Source organism: Pungitius pungitius, chromosome 9 (assembly GCF_949316345.1).
Source record: "Pungitius pungitius chromosome 9, fPunPun2.1, whole genome shotgun sequence".
In the NCBI taxonomy this organism is placed as follows: Eukaryota; Metazoa; Chordata; class Actinopteri; order Perciformes; family Gasterosteidae; genus Pungitius; species Pungitius pungitius.
In genome coordinates this window covers 16,108,630-16,128,458 of record NC_084908.1, presented here as the reverse complement: position 1 = coordinate 16,128,458, position 19,829 = coordinate 16,108,630, and the positions used below count along the sequence as shown (strand labels likewise).

Genomic DNA, 19,829 nt, shown 5'->3' with positions numbered 1-19,829 from the left:
ATACACCTGTATTTCTACCCATGGAGGGAAAGTCGGTTGTTTCAGGAGCACACGGACAGCAATGGTACAGAAAAAATGGTGAATGTAAAAGGAATTAAACGGATGTATAGAATATAGAAACAATAGCATATTGAGATAAAAAAAAAATGCCTGGATGTCGTTCGCGTGCAGCGATTTGCATGTATATCAGATACTTTGCATATTCCAGCATCCTCGCCTTGTTCCATCAGGAAACATAATAACATTCATAAGGCAATTTGGTTAACAAAAAACATACCTCCATATGTAGGAAGAATCTTTCTCATTGCGTTATCTTAAACCACACAAACACCTCACCAACGTTTTTCATGGGACAACTAAGGAATGTAAAGGTAAAATGCGAGTTTAAGAATCTTCCTTTTGAATTTAAATGGTACATTATGTGACCTAAAGAACCTTTAGACTATGAAGCCTATAAACAATGAGTTCCTTCAATCAAAACTTTTAGTCCGAGGGGGAAACTTAGCAGCAGATTTGTTTCCACTTATGCAGATTTTTGTTTTCAGTGTTCATATCTATAGAAACAACTGGGCATCATAAAGGTTTTAGCTTTAGTACAGTAAGTAGGGTTGCAAAGGGGCAGAAAGTTTCCATGGAAATTTTGGCGTGGGGATTTTGAAAGCAAAGTGCCTTTCGGGGTGCATCAAAAAGCGAGAGTTGGGCAATTTATCACACTGCAGCAGGGCTATTGAGACCACACTAGTGCAGGGCTGGGGGGGTGCGGACGATACGGCCGACAAGGGAGTAACCAATGTGGCTCGGATTATAGTTAAACGACACACTAATACTAAATATTAAGTAATATAAAGGACGTTTGCTCAATGATGACGTGTGCGTGGCGTTCGGTTGTTCTCAAGCATACGGCGTCTCTCCACGGGACAGTTCCCTCGGCATGGAAGTATGACGGGAAGTCCGATCCGAGCCAACGAGCTATCGAACGGGCTGACGGCAGGCCAGTCGAGGAGCTTCCATCAAATGGCAGGTTTAGCACATCAGCCCACAGTGGATCAGTTGTTCTGTTTCACCGGAACTGATGGAAATGAGACCTTTCTTGATGTATTAGACTATTTTTTTGGGCTAGGCAATACGCTATCAGGGAGTATGAAGTCGCTAAATGAGTGAATGTGATGCTGTGATTCACAAAGGAAGAACTGATTATGAACCACACAGTTTTCTCTCTCACTGTGATCATCATCTCTATTTCGTGTAGTCTTTAACTCTCCTGAGCAGTTTGTCCCTTAGCTCGTGGCCTCTAGCCCCTCCGGCCTGTCTGCTCCGTAGGGCGGAGGCTCAAGGCATCGAAAGCCAAACGGCCTCCATAGGGCTGACGAAGGTGGTTGGAGGGTAAACGGGCACCTTCACAGAAGCTGAATACTGAATGAGATTATTAGAGCTGAGCAGGAAGGAACAGTTTTTGAAAAAAATGCTGATTCTCCACAGCAGACCGGCTTATTAGAGGAGGAGGAGGAGGAGGAGGGAACTGCTAGAGGGGCTCTTTTCAAAGTTCAAAAACAGAACCACGTGCGACTTTTAAAGGTAGTAACGTGCAGAGTAACCCAAATGTGAACGTAACAAGCTGTGGTTTTTATCGTGGTCTTTGTGCTGAGTTGAGCTAGCGTTTATCTGGAACGCATCCCCTTGTTTTCACATCATCTCTCATCTACTAATGAACAGACGGCAAAATGTATGGAAGTAAATCTGTGCCATCGGGGGTTGAAATAAAAAGTTGATTGAATTTCTAGCACTGAATATTTATGCATTGAAATTATGTACCTGAATGTTTTTCAACATTAAAACACCGCAAAAAAATTCAACCTAAAAAAAAAAAATGTTGAAATATTCGAAATGGAGGCTACAATATTCAACCGCAAAAAATTCAACCTTGGCACACCAATATGCGGAGGCTACAATATTCAACCCAAATAAATTCAACCTTGGCACACCAACATCCGGGACACTAAGGAGGAGCAATCGATTCTAGATTCAAGATCAGGAGCGTGCGTCAAGCTAAAGGAGCGAGCACCCAAAACACCTTCGGCTTCGGATTGTATCCATGTCCAATAATAACGGGACTTTAACTCTTCTTCATGCCATCAGTGTGGCAACGTATGAAGAAATACATAAAAGAACATATAATGTTCACCCTAAACCAAAACGTTTGCTTGCCACTGACGATATACAACTCTATTAAAATATACAAATCAACTGAAATCCCTTAAGCTCGGTTGGCCGAGTGGGTAGCACAGCCGCTCTGTGGCACTACGTTATTTTGCGCAACACGGTTCGAATCCCGGTTGTGGCGGACTTTTAATAAATGTTCTTTTATGTATTTCTTCATACGTGGCAGTGACGTAGTGCTCACTTATACAATCGTAATCGCTGCAATGGATATGGGATGCATTTTTGAACATTTTCAGAACAATATGTTTGCAAATGTGTGACGACTCAAGTGACGGAGGCAGACAACACCTGCCTGCCGGGGGGAAACAAACACGCACCCGTAGCCAAACCAGTAGGTTCAAAAACCAGTAGGCACGTAACACCGGGGGAAAACAAACGCGCACCCGTAGCCAAACCAGTAGTTCAAAAACCAGTAGGCACGTAACACCGTCACTGAAAAATGGGTTCTCGTTTCAGACTTTACGAGCAAATACAGGATCCCTTTGAGATAAATTCTAAAGCCTCGCATTAAGACGTACATCCCTTTATGTAAGACTCTGCGCTACTTGCAGGTCGCTGTGTTGTGCCAGATCCTCAATAAAGTTTACCCATGGTCATGAAGACTCATTTAACGTTACGTGGACTTTGAATGTCGCTTAATACCCAACTGAGATCGGCTTGTGCCGCTGTGAAAAAGGATCCTTCCACCGACGCTACTGCGGTTATTCCTGCATGTCCTGTCGGGTTTATGCGTCTGCGCGCTCCGTTAAAGCTGCTGCCGCTGCCGCTGCCCCCCCCACTACGATACAGCGGCTCATCTGCCTCTTCAAGCGCGTTCCTGGTTTTCAAAACTCCGCCAATCACTCCTAACAGCTTGTCGAAGGATCTCAGCATCATTAAATGAATTCAAAACTAGAAGAAGAGGCGTATTGTGAGCGGCTGTACGCTCTCGTTTAACTTCCGCTTAGTTCATGTCCAACACAGTCTGTTAATGTACAAATGTCAGCTGTCTATTACGGAATCTTACAGACACAAACCACACTGATGACATGAAGAAGAGTTAAAGTCCCGTTATTATTGGACATGGATACAATCCAAAGCCGAAGGTGTTTTGGGTGCTCGCTCCTTTAGCTTGACGCACGCTACTGATCTTGAATCTAGAATCGATTGCTCCTCCTTAGTGTCCCGGATGTTGGTGTGCCAAGGTTGAATTTATTTGGGTTGAATATTGTAGCCTCCGCATATTGGTGTGCCAAGGTTGAATTTTTTGCGGTTGAATATTGTAGCCTCCATTTCGAATATTTCAACATTTTTTTTTTTTAGGTTGAATTTTTTTGCGGTGTTTTAATGTTGAAAAACATTCAGGTACATAATTTCAATGCATAAATATTCAGTGCTAGAAATTCAATCAACTTTTTATTTCAACCCCCGATGGCACAGATTTACTTCCATAAAAATGCAACAAACGTGTTAAAAGGGGATGGATAAAATCAAGTTAGTGTGGTATGGTTTTAAACGTATTCAGTGGTTTTTATTTATTTTTATTTGACAGCCGTGTGACTCGACAGCCTTCAGTCTACCTGTAGCTGCTGATGCAGTCAGTAGTGAATGATGGCCCTGGTTTTTCTGCCCTTTGATCCAGACTCTGAGAAGGACGACGGGGAGCCGGGAAACGGGGTCGCGCCGTGGCGACTAAACGAGCAGCTCTTCCCCTGTCCCGTCTGCGGCAAAGTGTTCGGCCGACAGCAGACGCTCTCCAGGCATCTGTCTCTGCACACGGGTAAATGAACGCACCAACGCTGCGCCATGCCATTTCTTTGTTTGACGGCGGAGCTTAAGCTCGGGTTGGTGCTGCCCCCACTAAGTAAATAAGGTTGACTAGACTGGATTACCCTTCCTTTAAAGAGATTACTACCGCGATTAGTCTCTCTGGGAAAACTGCCCGTCTAATTACCCAGCTGGAGGTATGCCTCTCAGAGCAACACACACACACACACACACACACACACCAGTAACTGATGCAGTCACGATTGGATTCCTTCATTCACTTTGTTTCTCACACTCCGACACGCGAGACTTCCTCGCGATGCGGCCGCACTCTCCCTTGTGTCCTGATTACTCTGTCTTCTCTAACGTGGCCCTTCTTTACTCCCAATTGATCCGTTGTATCCCATCACTGTCTCCTGCGATCCCTCTCTCTGCCCTTATTTTTTTTTTTTTAAGTAAATGAATGAATATCCTGCTTATGCTATTTTATTCGAAGCAAATTAAACGCTGGATTAGAACAATGAATGCAACCTACTTGGGATTGCAGACTAAATGGCCAGGCGCACAAATGGAGACTGGAGTACGAAATGCCCCCACACGATTGGACGTGCTCTCACGTTTCACGCACACACACACACACACACACACACACACACACACACCCTACAAGCCATCTGAGAGTGTTGGCTGTGAACAGCTTGGCCACACCACAGAGAGCAGAAGCAGGGGCATATGTCAGTGTGATGGTCTTTTTGGTTTCCCGGGCGACATAAAGGTTGCCTGGCTTCATGTCCTTAGGGCAAATGGGGTGTGTGTGTGTGTGTGTATGTGTGTGTCTGTGTTTGAATTTAGGGGAAGCTATAGGGAGAAGACATAAAATAAAATATATGTGGTTTTTAACTTTTATCTTGGTTTGAGTGCTTTCAAATAAATTAAAATGATGCATGCTCATCTTGTGGCATCTACAGGAATATCCAGATGCTCCCTGAAAGGTTTCTTCTTTTCTAGTCCGACATCACAAGATGTTTTTTTCTTGCTCTTCCCAGGATCCGAGTTAAAGTGGGTTAGCAGGGATAGGCATTAAATAATTATCTTTGAAGCTTGTTTTAAAGGCTCAGAGGCTGTGACTTAATGAAATATCCCGTGAGATAATGTTTGCAGTAACCTGAGGTCTTGTTTGTTTCCGCAGACGAGAGGAAGTACAAGTGTCACTTGTGTCCTTATGCAGCCAAGTGCAGGGCTAACCTCAATCAGCACCTGACCATCCACTCTGTGAAGCTGGTCAATACCGATGCTGAGCAGATAGTCAGCGCTGTTACAGCAGAGTCCGCTGAGCGCAAGAACTGCCCCTACTACTACAGGTACTGCCCAAAACACAGCACACACTTATCCAATTATATTGTGATCTTTATTTTTATTTCTGTTTTTGTTGGCCTTTTAAAAAAAAATCGTAATATTAATTATTATTTGCTTTTTGAAACCAGACTTGTACCCGTTTGTTTCATACAACATGAAGCTGTGACTAGGTAGAAAAACAATCCTCTCATCACCTAGAGGTCCCTTATCAACATGTTAACTCTTATTTATTATGCATTCAAAAAGCATATATAAAAAACGTTTGTTAAGTTGGGTTTTATGTGCCGAGATATCTCTTGTTTGTGTGTAATGATTTACTGTAGATTTACATCAAAACGAACGGCAAGAAATCTAATAGTAATCCAAAATGTCGTACTAATGCATAAATACTTTCATGTGGTTAACGATCTGGAACGAGTTCAACAGCACCACGTCTGCCACGAGGAAATATTTAATTTCCAATTGTCTATTACATGAATAGAAATGCATCCACTATGTACCACTTACCAATTTATGCAGGCACGACATAACACTAAAGCTGACGCTTCTTCTCGCCATCTCCCTTCCCTTTCCTCTGTGTTCTCTGTCCAGCTGCCATGTGTGTGATTTCCAGACGGAGCTGAACGCTCAGTTTGTCAGCCACATGTCGCTCCATGTGGACAAGGAGCAGTGGATGTTCTCGCTGTGCTGCAGCGTCTGTGACTACGTCTGCATGGAGGAGAGCGACATGAAGAGCCACATTAGCACTGGACACGCAGGTACAGAATGCCGCTCCACTGGAAACGTGGCCACACAGTACGTGTCGGTGTAATGATTGGTTGGTGTTGGTTGTATAATCGTGCTTTTGTGCGTCAAAGTTCAGAAAGTAGCGCAAAACGCATTCAACATATTGAATGAATTCACATTACGTCACAGAAAGAGAAGAAGCTCCAAATACTCACAACATCGAGGCTGTCACAAGAACTTGCATTATTGCTTTGAAATGGTTATTGAAAATAATCTGTTAATCTATACTGCTAGTTTACGCTTTAGGGTGATGTTCCTGTGACTGCTGTTCATGCTCCATCTTTTCACACTCTATGTATCACCAAAGGGCATGATTCAAACCCTAGAAAAATGCTCCATGGTGTTATTTTTTTAAATTTCTCTCGCATGTTGAAGTGGGTGGTAGCTTACACATTGTGGCTCTTGTTCACAGCTCAGAATAGAAATACAGTGCAGTACTTGGACGGTGACACATTTTCTATTGTTTTGTCTCCGTACTCCAACACATGGGATTTAAATTCAAACCGAGGCTTGAGCGGTTTTGAGAAATGAAGTCTTTGTGCAAGTGTCTCCAATAATGAGGTTACAGTTCAAACACTATTCACTTTACCTGTGTAAACACACTCAAATTAAAAATGGCTGTTTTTACAATGAATAGTTTACAAAAATGCAGGACATTTGACACATATTGCTCATCTTTTCAAAGGAAATTAAAGGATGTTTGATTAAATGTTGACCCCCTCCCACTTCCCCAGTGAAAACCCACATCAGAAAATCTGATACTTGGAAATAATCAGCAAAATCTGTGCACATGCATTGATTATGTAATTGTCTTATGGTTTTCAGCTTACCTATATATGATCGACTAAATAGACTGTACTGTGTCTACAATATATGAAGTCAGAACATCCTAATGTAACAGTAATTTAGACCTCATGAACACCTTGTTTTGTATCGGTTCAGAGGACACGAAGGAAAAATAAGATATAGAATTGTGTTTCACAAACTAAACTCTACCTCCTTTGGACTTTTAAAGCTGCTGGATTGACCCCCCCCCCCCCCCCTTGTGTGGTCAATAGGAGAGTGTTTGTCTAAAACAGCTTTGTTCGGTTTATTGCTGACGTTTTGGTCTTCCACTGTTCCTCAGTGTGTGTGCATGTGTGCATGTGTGCGTGGGATTGTCCGGCCCAGACAGCTGAGGGGTCTTTCAGAGGCCACGGTGGCCTTGTTTATCTGAGAAGGTTGGCCCTTATCGTTCCTGGGGGGGGGGGGGGGGGGGGGGGGGGAGAATCAATAGGCCTTGGTTTCTTTGGAGACACGCTTGGTTTATGACGCCACTGTGGCCATCTTTAAGTCTCTCATCCTGGCTCGGCATTTATCTCAGTCTCTCACAAGATGGACAGCCCTACAGATTTTTAGTGGTTTGTCCTGTGTCTGCCTTTCGTTTTTGGTTAAAGTGTCTTCATACCGGTTAGCAGCACTTCCAGTGAATCCCCACAGACTGTAAAATGCAAGTTTAACTGGTCAACAAGCCCAGGCAGGAGACTGCTGAGCTCAGCAGGTGACCTCGTCTTCGAGTTGGTTGTGTGGCCTTAACTGTAGGGGGCAGAGTATTACCTGGTATCTACCCTGGATACACAGGCAGATAGACATGCTTTGCCTCTTCATATCTGTTCCATGAACATTACAGGGCAATCGCAGACTAAGCCATTCATTAAAATAGAAAATGGAACTTTTTTTTCTGCAAAGGTGTGTTTCAAGGTCAGGCCCACTGGCTCATAGAAGCTCTATTCTTTTTTTTTTTTAAATTCCTTTTGCTTATATTCTGTGGCATTAGCCTTTTAGCTATTGTAAGAGGAGGCAAGTGTATGTTAAATACAGCAGCAGAGGAGATAAAAAACCCTCAAGCTGGCTCAATTCTGTATTCAAAATGCTGCCAAGACCGCTGAACTGACTCCGAATCCCCCTGGTTTATTTATATTTCATTGAAAGTAATTAATCATATCTTCGGACAATTCCTTGTGTGCGAACGCCACGCAGATATTCTTGTTTTTAGATGCCTGTGTAAGAAAGCCAGGTCGAGCGAGGGCAGCTGCTTTCACTGCCGTCTGAGAGAAGCGCCTTTGTTGAGCTGTGCCCTGAGATGCTCCCGCCATCTTAGCTCCTTCGGCCTTGACCAACGCTCCTCACCCTTGCCTCCCTCTTGCACCCCCCTCCCCTTCCAATTCCCTCGCTCCTTCCAGTGAATCGCAGACTTGGAGACCGGGATCAATAAAAGCACACTGCCTCTTGATTTGACTGGCAGAGAGGCCTCAGTCAGAGTTACGGAGGGCTTTGTGTGTGTGTGTGTGTGTGTGTAACAGAGGAGTACTTGAAACTGATTTTGAGCAAAGATGATACAACAACGAGTTTCATATAACAACTAGCGCCTGAGTTTCAACTGTAGCTGGTAACATTTCTCCCCAGATTTTGCGTTTTCAAGTTTTTATGGGCGCTCTTGTGTCCAGGTCTGAGCTCCAGAAGTCCCCTCAGCGAGACCAAGAGCACGTCTTCTTCCCTCTCGGCCCTCAGCGACTCGCTCAACAGCTCGGAGGGCGGGGACCTCACCCACGGCAACGAAGAGCTCCGGGGCCTGCTGGCCCTGCCCTCCTCCGCGGGAAGCCAGTCCAGCTCTGGAAGCCACTCGGGATCAGGGACTGAGGACAAGTCCGACAAAGGTGAGGGGATTCTGGGAAACCAGAACTTTCTTATATTCCTGACTAACAATCACCAATCAAACAAAAAATGTTATGTATATTTATGGCTAGATGAATTACTTGATTGATAGATAGCGTTGAAAAAACAAACATTTTCACCTCTCCCACGTTCCCTTAAACTAGTTAGAGGCTTAAATTAAAAAAAATACAGAACACTCTTAAATGGAAAGTTTGCCAGAAATTGTGTGTTCTTTATGTCGAGCCCAGATCTTTCATAGATAATATTAATACTAATAGCACTTTTTTAAGCCATCACGTTGGTCTCAAGTAGTATCTTAATTCCAACTTTTTATTTCAACTACGACTTTTATGACCTTTACAACCTATTATTTTGCACTAGACAATACAAAATTGAATTGTGACCTTCTTGATAACATTTCTTCAACACACTTAGTATATTTAATAAAAGTCTATGACATGATTTATTTTTCAATATACTATCCTATGAATTAAGAAATATACAGTACCAGTTTGAACACACTTTCTAACTGAATAGAACTAGAAAATGGCTGAACTTTAGTCTGGTACTGTACATCTTTCTCAACGTACCATATTTTGGGCTTTTGCTTGTAAAATCAACATACTATGTTATACACTTTTACACTCAGATTTTATTTGAAAGAAAATGACTGACTATAGATTTTTGTCAGCATACTATACCATGACTATGACATAATACGCCCTGACTTATTGTACTTATTATTGAAATTTATTCTGTATTTTTTACATAATACGCCCATGGCTTTTTATTACAACCTATACATTTTCTTTTTTTTGACCATTTACCATTTTATGACTAGAACCCTTTTCTAATAAAAATAAAACAATATTAGTATCTTTTTTTAGTACACTATACTATAACTTAATATACTGTGACTTTTATACGAAACCTTCCATCATACCATAATAATACTTTTTTCAACATAGCATACTGTCACTTTTTTTTTTATTCCAGACACTTAAGCCGGTCTATATCGGCCTCCCCCTGAGCAATCACCATTGGTAGGATAAAAGTACCCCTTCAAGCAGAGGGAGCAACAGAGTACATTGTTGAATGATAATAATAATAATAGCAACAATGGATCTCCCATTATGCTGAATTATAGTAGCAGCAGGTAGTAGGGTGGAGGTGGAGGTGTTCCCCCGATCCATGAAGCTCTGTAAGAAGAGAGAGCACAAAGACCCCAAGTCAGGGATATGCATTCATGGCCCATAAATGTATACGGACGGAGGAGAGGAAGCTCTCTGGCAGCCGAGGCCTGAAGCAGCGTAACGAAGGGCCTGAGCGCCTAGTGCTGTAATATGTTACTGTAAGCTCTTTGAGATCCTCCGGTGCATCACCCTTCAGGGCTTTGTAAGTAAGGACAAGGATTTCATATTCTGGATTTTAAAGGGAGCCAGAGCTGAGAAGCTAAAACAGAAATAATGTGATCGGTATTCTGGATCAGCTGGACGGTCCGAAGAGACTTATTAGAGACACAGAATAGTGTGACATTGCAGATGTGTATTTATGTTGTTTAATATCCTTAAAATAAGACATAGTATAGTATGTCATCGGTAATTTAGTATAGAAAGTAATGTTATAGTATATTATACAAATAATAATAATGTCCTTAAGTTCTAGTAGTAGGTCGTTAAAAGTAAAAACAAAAGAAATCCTATGTTGATTAAAAAGCAATAACACAGCAAGTCATCAAAGTATATTGTGTTTTAAATAACTTACAAAAAAGTCATAGTATATCATTGAAAAAGTCATGGTAATTGTATTTATGAATCATTGGAGCTTCATAATTTCAGTCCTCAAAAAAATTCCAGTATTTCAGTAATAGTCATATTGTATATCATAAACTAATTAAAGTATTCTGTCTTTGAAAAATAGTGACATTTGAAAGTAACGTTATCAAAAGTCATTAAAGGTCACAGAACTTTCTTACAAAAATGTATTTAAAAAACATTTTAAAGATGAAAAGTCGTGTCGGTAAAGCATACTACTGTACGTTACCAAGAAAGTTAGAATATAGTTTGTTACACAAATTTAATTTAAAATGCATCGTAGTATATCCTTTAAAAAGTCATAGTATACTACGTTGGAATAAATATCAAAATATAGCATGACATTAGAAAGTAAAGTCATAGTTTTTATTTCATAGTATTGTAGGTGGTGAAATGTTGTCATCATTCATCAGGCAGGATGATGTAACAGTTTGCATGATGAGAACTGGAATCTATTGATATTTGGAGTCCGGATATCTCGACCTTATGCTTTTTAATTTCATAACAAAATAAATCTTGAGACTCAACCAACATCATAAAAAGTTCGATCCTCGTAAGCTCGCTTTTATATTCTCCATCTATGCGAGAGGTCACAGTTGGAGCTGCCTTCCCCTGAATCTGAACTCCCTTTGTTTCCGTTTCCATAGATACTCTCTTAGCCACACTGAGTCCGAAGAGAAGCATAATCGCCTAACCATTAAAATCATTAAAAACCGATTGGGTCTTAACTCACCCTCTTCTCGTTCCTTCTCTACAGGCTTCGAGTGTGTCTTCTGCAATTTCGTGTGCAAGACGCGTGGCATGTACGAGCGGCACCTCCAGATCCACCTCATCACGCGGATGTTCGAGTGCGACGTCTGCCACAAGTTCCTGAAGACGCCCGAGCAGCTGCTGGAGCACAAGAAGTGCCACACTGTCCCCTCCGGAGGGCTCAAGTAAGGAAAGCAAGTACAGACAGAGGTTCCTAACTCCGCCCCCCCCCCTGCCCCCCCTCGTTACCCCTTGCCTCGGTATAGCGTACACACACACACACACACACACACACACGTTAGGGGTGTGCACCTTGAGGCAAACAACCAATGCTCTGCGCATCTAGCAACGGTTTCATTCATTTTACAGGCAGCATTTACCTGACTTTGCATTTCTGAAGTGGTGCGTGTCGTTCACAGAGGGCCCAGCTGATATCTTTAAAGGTTCTTTCTAAAATAAGAAGTGATCGTAACGACCAAACTGCTGCAGACGGAAACGCTGGTTTCTGTCGCCATGTGTCCTCTGCCAGTTAACCTCTCCTTAATGGTCATTATTTGCAGCCAGCAAATTAAATCATACAAGCTGTAGTTTCGCTCGACCGCCTCTCTTGGCAAGTGTGAGTTATTAGACAGTGGTCTGCAGTGGCTGCCACCAGCAGAAGGGAGAGGGGAAGCGGGCGGCCCCTCGGGGTCTGTTGTGCCGCTGCCCGCAGCCAAAGAGAAGAGTCTAATGAAAGCCGCCTTCAGACGCCCAGATACAGACACTCAAGAGTTTATAAAAGAATGCATGTAGAATAATGTTGGCACACCCCTAGAAGAAGTACAAATATCTGAGCAAACATCATAGCGTGTGTGCGTATGTGTGCATGTCACAAAACTAATTAACGCCCCTAAAGCAAAGCTTTCACATATAATGTGCAGACCTACCTGGGTTTGTGCTACACACACACACTTAGCTTCATGTGGCTGTAGCCCTCCTTCATGCCTCCCTCCCTCTCCATCTCCAGCCCCACAGGAGCCTTTGTTGTACTGTAACACCTTTATGTGCCATAACAAGCCGACATAAAGCCCATCTGTTGATCTCACCATGCACACGCTGCCCATGCCATCGTAATAACGTTCTAAGGGAGCCGTTAACAGCGTTTGTGGTTAGAAACAAAAAAAACAAATTGCTTTCATATTTAGGAAAAATGCCCCATGCCATTTTTGTTTTGTCTTTGAGTCGTTGTCATAACTCCAGTCTGCGCACGTACGGAACCATTAAGTCATGTTTGTCGCCTCATCTTGTCATAAACAAAAGATCTGTGTTCTATATCTTTTTTTTTTTAACATTACTAAATGTCTGGAAATGGTTAATTCAAGGAGGAAGCTGCCAACTCTGCGACATTGACTTATATTTGACCAGATCACAGCCCCTTCTTAACTCAAAGATCTCCACAAAGCATCGTTAGTCTCTAACTGGAGGACTGGCTGCTAGCTGTAGCGTGTGAGTGAAAACATGTAAAGGAGATGTTTTCGCAGCCAGATTAATTTCTTTGAGCTATTATTCAAAAGGGCAAGAAGAGGGTTGTGGATATTTTTAGATCTTTTTTTTTAATTAATTGAGAAAGAAAACAGACTTAATGATTGCTTGATTTGATTTTTTTTTTTTAGATAAACCAGATAACTTTTTGCTGTACTGTTCGTATCTGCATTTCAGCTCTCTGAGGTTTACACATCTCTTAATTTAAATGTAAACCACATTTCTGTCTACTTTGAAAAGGAGGCAGGATTTAACCTGACAGGTGTAGAATTACTTAATGGACGTAAAGGGCACAAAGGTCCCAGATAAACTCCCATTGCCCACATTTTGACTTTTTTTTCTTCTTTTTTCTAGACTAGTGTGTACACGCGTATACACTTGAGCAATGTGAAGTGTTTCTATATATGTGGGAGTGTGTAGAAAGGGAGAGAGGGCCTTGACCATTTGGAGGTTTTTCTGAGGTGATTCTGTTCTGCAGGGTTTGTGAAGCGCTTTGGGGCCCAGAGCAGATGAAAGGTGCTATTTAAATGTAAGTGCCACTCCATTCCTTCATTTCCCTTCATGTCGTACTGCTCCAAACCTTTCTCTAGCCTGTCACACACCCCTCACTCCTCCTACACACACACACACACACACACATACCTGATCACTGCAATTCTCCCACCATTAAAATGCCACACATACCACCACGAGCACACAGAGCTCCACATGACGCACACTTTTCCTTTACCTGTCCTTCTTCTCCTCCTCCTCCTCCTCCTCCTCATCATTTTGTGTGATTCAATTTCAAGCTGTTTTCTGCGGTTTTTCGTGTGCACCTCCCCCTTCATCTGTTTCTTTTGCTTCCGTGTGCCGTCTTGCCCACCCCCCCCCCCCCCCCCCCCACTTCCCCTTTTGCCGTGTTACCCAGGTGCCCTTTCTGCATCTACTCCACCAATCGCCCAGCGGCCATGGAGTGCCACCTCAAGACGCACCGCAAGATGGAGCACCGCTGCCGCATCTGCCAGGGACTGTGGCCGGACCAGGCCTCATTGGAGGCCCACATGCGCGGGCACCGCCTGGGCAACCACTACAAGTGTGAGCAGTGTGGCTACTTGTCCAAGACGGCCAACAAGCTGATCGAGCATGTGCGCGTGCACACGGGCGAGCGGCCCTTCCACTGCGACCGCTGCTCCTACAGCTGCAAGCGCAAGGACAACCTCAACCTGCACAAGAAGCTGAAGCACGCGCCGCGCCAGACTTTCGGCTGCCGAGAGTGCCCCTTCACCACCACACACCCCTTCGTCTTCAGCCGCCACCTCAAGAAACACCAGGGCGGAGCAGCGGGGGGTCCGGACGGAGGCGTGGGAGGAGGAGGAGGAGGAGGAGGTGAGCAGGGGGGGGAGGCGGAGGAGGAGGAGGAGGCAGAGGAGGAGGAGCTGCCGCTCCGGGGAGCATCGCCGGGGGTCTCTTCGCCGCTTAAGAGCGTCCTGTTGAGCAGCGGGGGGAGCGGGGGCAGCAGCCCCCTGGTGAGCCTGACGGCGTCCCAGGCGCTCCAGTCCGTCGCCCTGTCGCTCGCGCTCGGCAAGCGCCGCCGGCCGGACGCCGCCGGCGCCCTGCACCGCCTGGCCGGCGCCAACGGCGAGGGCGCCACCGGCAGGGAGCCCGGCGGCCCCTCCCTCTACCCCCCCTCCTCCCGCCACGTGTTCGAGCAGTACGGGAACTGCGACCGGGCGCGCCTGATCCCCCTCACCACCCTGTTCACCCACAACCGCCGCTTCACATTCCGCCCGCAACTCCACTCCAGGCGGCGGCCCGCCACGCCTCCTCCTGGCTTCTCCTCTGGCTCGGCGTCGCCCTCGCGCTCCCCCCCCACGCCCTCCTCCCACAAACACTCCTTCCTGGCCTACCTGGGACTGATGGAAAGGGCCAAGACTGTTTGACCCCACCCACCACCTCCTCCTCCCCCTCGCTCTCTCCCTCACTCCTCAGACGGTGGTGTGAACTGACACTTGACCGTCTTTTCCAATCAGACCAGCAGGATAAGCTGGAGCGGGCAAACGTATTGAAGAAAAGAAAAACATTTATAAGAGAAAAAGGCTGTACATGCTAAAAATGCATTTATATCAAAAAGCTGCTTTTCCTATCAGTTCTATCGATTGAATTATTACTTCTTCAACTACTACTCTCTATTACCTGTTTTGTTTTGAATGACTTGGACCCAGTTGCATTTTCTGAGGAGACGTTTCTCAGTTTTATAGATATTTTTCTTTAGTCGTTTGACGAGATAAAAAGACTAAACAAAACTTGCAAGTGCTATAATTTAGTGCATTTGTGTCTATCGCTATTATGCATCGAAATAGCATGCCTGTGTTTCCACCATCTTCGACGTCATTAGGAAGCTGAGTTGGAGAGATTCGGAGGCGCTAGCGGACAGAACTAATGAAACGGAATCCTTCTCACCGTAAAAAGGCCCGTTTCCAAAGCAACGCCTAAAACCACGCACTTACTTATTTATCAGTCTTGTAAATAGTTTTGTAGCCCCTCCCCTTCCCATCTTTTCCATTTCTGTTGTTTTTTTGTACAATGGTGAAACCATATTATGCATAGCTGCTGCCTGATATCACCTCTGTCTCGGAATAAATATAATTTAAAGGAGTTATACTAGCTAATTGAAATAGTTTTTTTTTTGTAAGGTCGCCAAGCAGAACATAAGTTGTGATAATAATGTAAATAATGAAATTCTGACTTATGACAAGAAGCATTATACATTTATTGTTAATAACTTGATTTAGATAGAAGTGTAAAATGTTGACTGAATTTGCACTCACGAGTGGGATGAGCAGTGAAATAATGAGAAACCTTCATCAATTATTTCTGAGACCGGGTGGGAATCAGTGCAGCTTCACATGCAGAACTATGTATGACGCACCTATACTTAGAGAAGACAAATATGAGATAACTGTTTTGTGGAGGTGACCAGCGCCGGGTTAGCAAGCTACCCACAGCCAGCGTCACCACAGGCCGATTCAATGGTGCTTTTTGGAGCTTTTTGTAATTTTTGTGTACAAAAAAAAAAGAAAAGAAAATAACTGTTCCAAAATGACTTGAATGAATGTATTTTTGTTTATGTACATGAAAAAGAAGCGATACAGAAGTGTAAGCAGGGACGTCTTCTGTGCTGGAACAGACAGGAAAAGTCGGTGTGTTTGGTGGCCTTCTGTGTCCCTTTTCTTTTTGTCTTTTCATTTTTATTTTTCTTCACTTTTTTTACTGAGCCTTTTATCATAACAAACACATTTTCTACTAACGTTCACCGAGAACCCATCGTGAAATACAAGCTCCCGTAGGTGCAAATATGAAGCAAAGCCATTCACATGTACAGCATTGTTTTCAATGGCACTGGCTTCTGCATGCCGGTACTGCCCCCCCCCACCCCCCCCCCCGCCCCAAAAGCTCTTTTCAACCTTTTTGAGTTTTAATTGCACTTAACAGTTACACTTCAAGCCAAAAGCACTTAAACCTTGTCTTTTTTTCTTTTCTTTTTTAAGGCGCAATCTTGGATCCACCAAGTTAGCACAGCGTGACGTGGACAGTAGTTGCTGGAAATGAGTCAACAATCATCAAGCCGTAGTGTCACATGTGAGCGTTTCTAGCAGGTTCAAAAGGGCGTAAATTAAAACACATTGCATGAATTAGCCAGTTTAGGTCAAGTTCTCCCTGGGAACTAAAGGTCCCAGGCTAAATTGTGGGAGCCAGTTTTGCACAGTGCTGCACTTTTTGATTAAGAGAATATGTATTTATCTGTAACATTTTCAAAAACAAGTATGTTTTGCGTGACAGAGCAGTAAAGTACAAGCATTTTATTTTGAAAAAGCTTTACCCATTATCTACAGTGCTTTTGTTTTTAAGTGGTCTTCAAGCCAAATCTCTTATTGTTAAGAGATTATTTTTTTCATTTGTTCTCCTTGTTGCTTTTTTTTTTTTTTTTTTTAACTTTAATCGTATCAGAAATACGTAGATTGGACAGAGAACACGAATTGTCGAGACCAAAATGTAACACGGATGTGATGTTAGGATCGAATCCGTCACTTCCTGTTCTCGAGGGAGGCCTCGATTGTCCCTCTTAACACTACTGTTTGTTTGTTCCTTTTTGCTCTGTCAATGTCCGGCATGCTGTGTCTCACACACACACACACACACACACACACACACACACACCCCCTCCTTGTACTATCTACGTTATCTTTTATACTCTAGTGCCACTTGGTGGAAAGAAACCACCTGAGACTTCTGAGAATGAGTCAAACTAATTGTCAGGGTCCAAAAGATAAAAAAAATAATAATGTGTCCGATCTTTTTAAAGCGCCTGCCTTTTTATTACATCTTAATCATAAACGGCTGCACTTCTTTATGTCCCACCTGTTTGGAGTGTAATGTTTAAAAAGGCAACATGTTTCTATCCTTCCTTTCTAAAGCCAATATTCTGAAGCACTTATTGATTATTTTTGCCCAATTGTGAGCAGCACAGCTTTTCTTTTTATTTCTTTTTTATTTTTAAGCTCAACTACCTTTTCAGCACTTGGGATTTTGCATGCCATTGCCCTCTCTAGTTCTTTGAAACAAAGTCCCCTGGTTGCGTTTGGCTGGCATCCCTCTGCACTGTCTACAATCAGTTTGCTTTAAGTTTGGCTGTATTTTAGGATTCCAAAAGGCTCGGCTATGTTATCTTTTGGCACTCGGTAAAGATTGGTATGTGCTGTACAAAGCTTTTTTTTTTTTTTTTTATTACTCCATTGTTAAGGCTGTACAGGGTTGTGACGATAACTGGTAAATAGATCATTTGTACTTTTTTGGTTTTGTATTTGTTTTTCTTTGTTTGGCATTATTTTATGTTCAACTTGCCAGGTCTAAATGTAACAGGATTTGAAAGTAAAGCTTACATCAGATATTACGTCGGTGGTTTGTCCTTCTTTTCACATGTGATATTTATCCACTGCTGCTCTGAATAGTGACACAAACGCTCACTGTCTCTTATGCATAAACGCAGCGTGACTTTTTTCCCATATAGTTTGTCGTATTGGTCAGACTCTCCATCTGTGAGCTGGTGTCTGGTGTAACAGCAGGGACCGAATGCTGATGGCACTCTACATGTTTACTTCATTCTGAACAGTGTCACTCTTTCATGGCGTTTTGTGCCATACTACAACTTTATGATATATAATACAACTATGACTAAATCACTACTTTAAAATATATTTTTGCCCTACTATATTATATTATTTCGCAAAGATTTTTTTTTAATGACTTTTTACATGCAGTTGATAAGTTTGGTTATTTGGACATTTAAATGCCAACCTTTACTACAACCTTTTTCTCCTCTCCGCCCCTTTCTTACATGCTCTTCTGTCTATTTGCAGATGTTTTTAGGGCATATTTTATGGCTTTGTCATACTATTAACTACTATAACATTCAATAGTTTTCTTTGACATACTAATAGGGTGGATTTTTCTGACATTTAATGTCATGTGAGTTTTTATCAAATAAAATATGACAACGCTGTTAAAAATTCCACTGAAAGTCAATGATCAATAAATCTAAATTACTCCGCTCAAGGTGAGCAGAGACCAGGGAAAATTGCAATGCACACAGTGCGGATAAACTGATTTATTTATCACCTTCATTAATGCAAGATTAGGACCTTTGGCCTTGGTCAAGGTCTGCGTGCACCGAGGGTCCCTCTAATGATTATTTTAGTCATTTAGCTGGTATTAAAATAAATGTACACCCTCAAATTTAAATTAAAAGACACGCAAACGCCTTGGTAACTATTCAATATCAAAGCAAGCAAAAGACGCGTAAGAGCGACGAGTTCAGCCAAAAAGAGGGGACATGAGTTAAGGGACAGCACTGATCATCTTTGAGGGACATGGCGCTCTCTTAATTCACATCGAAATAGGATCCGTCATGGTGTCTAGCTGGTCCCCCCCCCCCCCCCTCTGCGTTGTAGTAATGAAAGTTACTGCACGTTCTCTTGCAGCCAAAGGTTGGCCCCGCCTAATGAAAACAGATGAAGCAGAGATAAAGTGTTTGCCGACATTAAGGGACTCATTTATCACCGTTAGCACCCCCCCGAGCTACAGAACACCTTGGTCCGGAGCTCTCCTCTACCGGGCCTTGCCTCGCAGCACCCTGGTGGCACGCTGCAGCCTCACGGACGCCGCCATCTTTAAAACGCTCTTCATCTTCTCCTTCGTTGCGCCCTCAGCGGACGTCGTCCCCCGTTTACGTGCTTCTGCAGGATTTGGCAGTCCTCGGCGGGGACCTCCGCAACGTCCACCCGCGTGGGTTCAACTACCGAAAGCCCACCCCCCTCCGGCTGAAGGGCCGAGCTCCTCATCTAGCTGCTCATCTCGCCTGCGTTTATAATGAATCTTTTTTTTTTTCGGGGCTGTGTTTAAAAGCTGCTTAATTAAGTTCAAAGCAGGCGCTCGGGGCGCCGTGCGCCTGCTCGGGCTGACCTCTCCCCGACGAGTGGAAGTGTTGATTAGGAAGTGGGGAGACGCGCAGGCACTGCGGGCCACGGCTATTGATTGAGAGGATAGAAAAAGCTCATTTGGATTTTGCGATTGGAACGCCGACGCCGCTCCCGGCCCGCGAGCCGCCGACTACGTGAGAAACGTCTGTGACGAGGCACAAAAACGCCGCCGAGTTTCGCCTCATCCCAATAATAGCCCTTCACCCTGGGCCCGAGCTGTCTGCACAATGTCGACCCCCCCGACACCACCTCGCCAAAGTTGGCCGCTGTGGATCGATAGCGTGTTAGCTTTTTGTTTGAAGGTTCAGGCTGCCTTGGCTTTATTACAGCTGCTGAGAGTCACCGGGGAGTCGCGCGCGGCTTTGTGAGAGAGGAGCTCCCTCTTGTTTGCCAAAAGTGTAATCCCACCGTGACCCGCCCTGAC

The 19,829-nt window shown here is 43.7% G+C and overlaps 1 protein-coding gene across 1 annotated transcript in view; it reads left to right on the top strand.

The window, feature by feature from the left end:
• znf827 (zinc finger protein 827) overlaps window positions 1-17,820 on the top strand; it is a 61,160-nt gene extending 43,340 nt beyond the window's left edge. Inside the window, exons 9-14 of the mRNA XM_037471105.2 lie at window positions 3,842-3,979; window positions 5,156-5,327; window positions 5,914-6,080; window positions 8,595-8,804; window positions 11,374-11,551; window positions 13,798-17,820. Coding sequence (XP_037327002.2) covers window positions 3,842-3,979; window positions 5,156-5,327; window positions 5,914-6,080; window positions 8,595-8,804; window positions 11,374-11,551; window positions 13,798-14,809 — 1,877 coding nt within the window. The 3' untranslated portion in view covers window positions 14,810-17,820. The remainder of the gene's footprint in view (window positions 1-3,841; window positions 3,980-5,155; window positions 5,328-5,913; window positions 6,081-8,594; window positions 8,805-11,373; window positions 11,552-13,797) is intronic.
• Window positions 17,821-19,829: the final 2,009 nt, after the last annotated feature.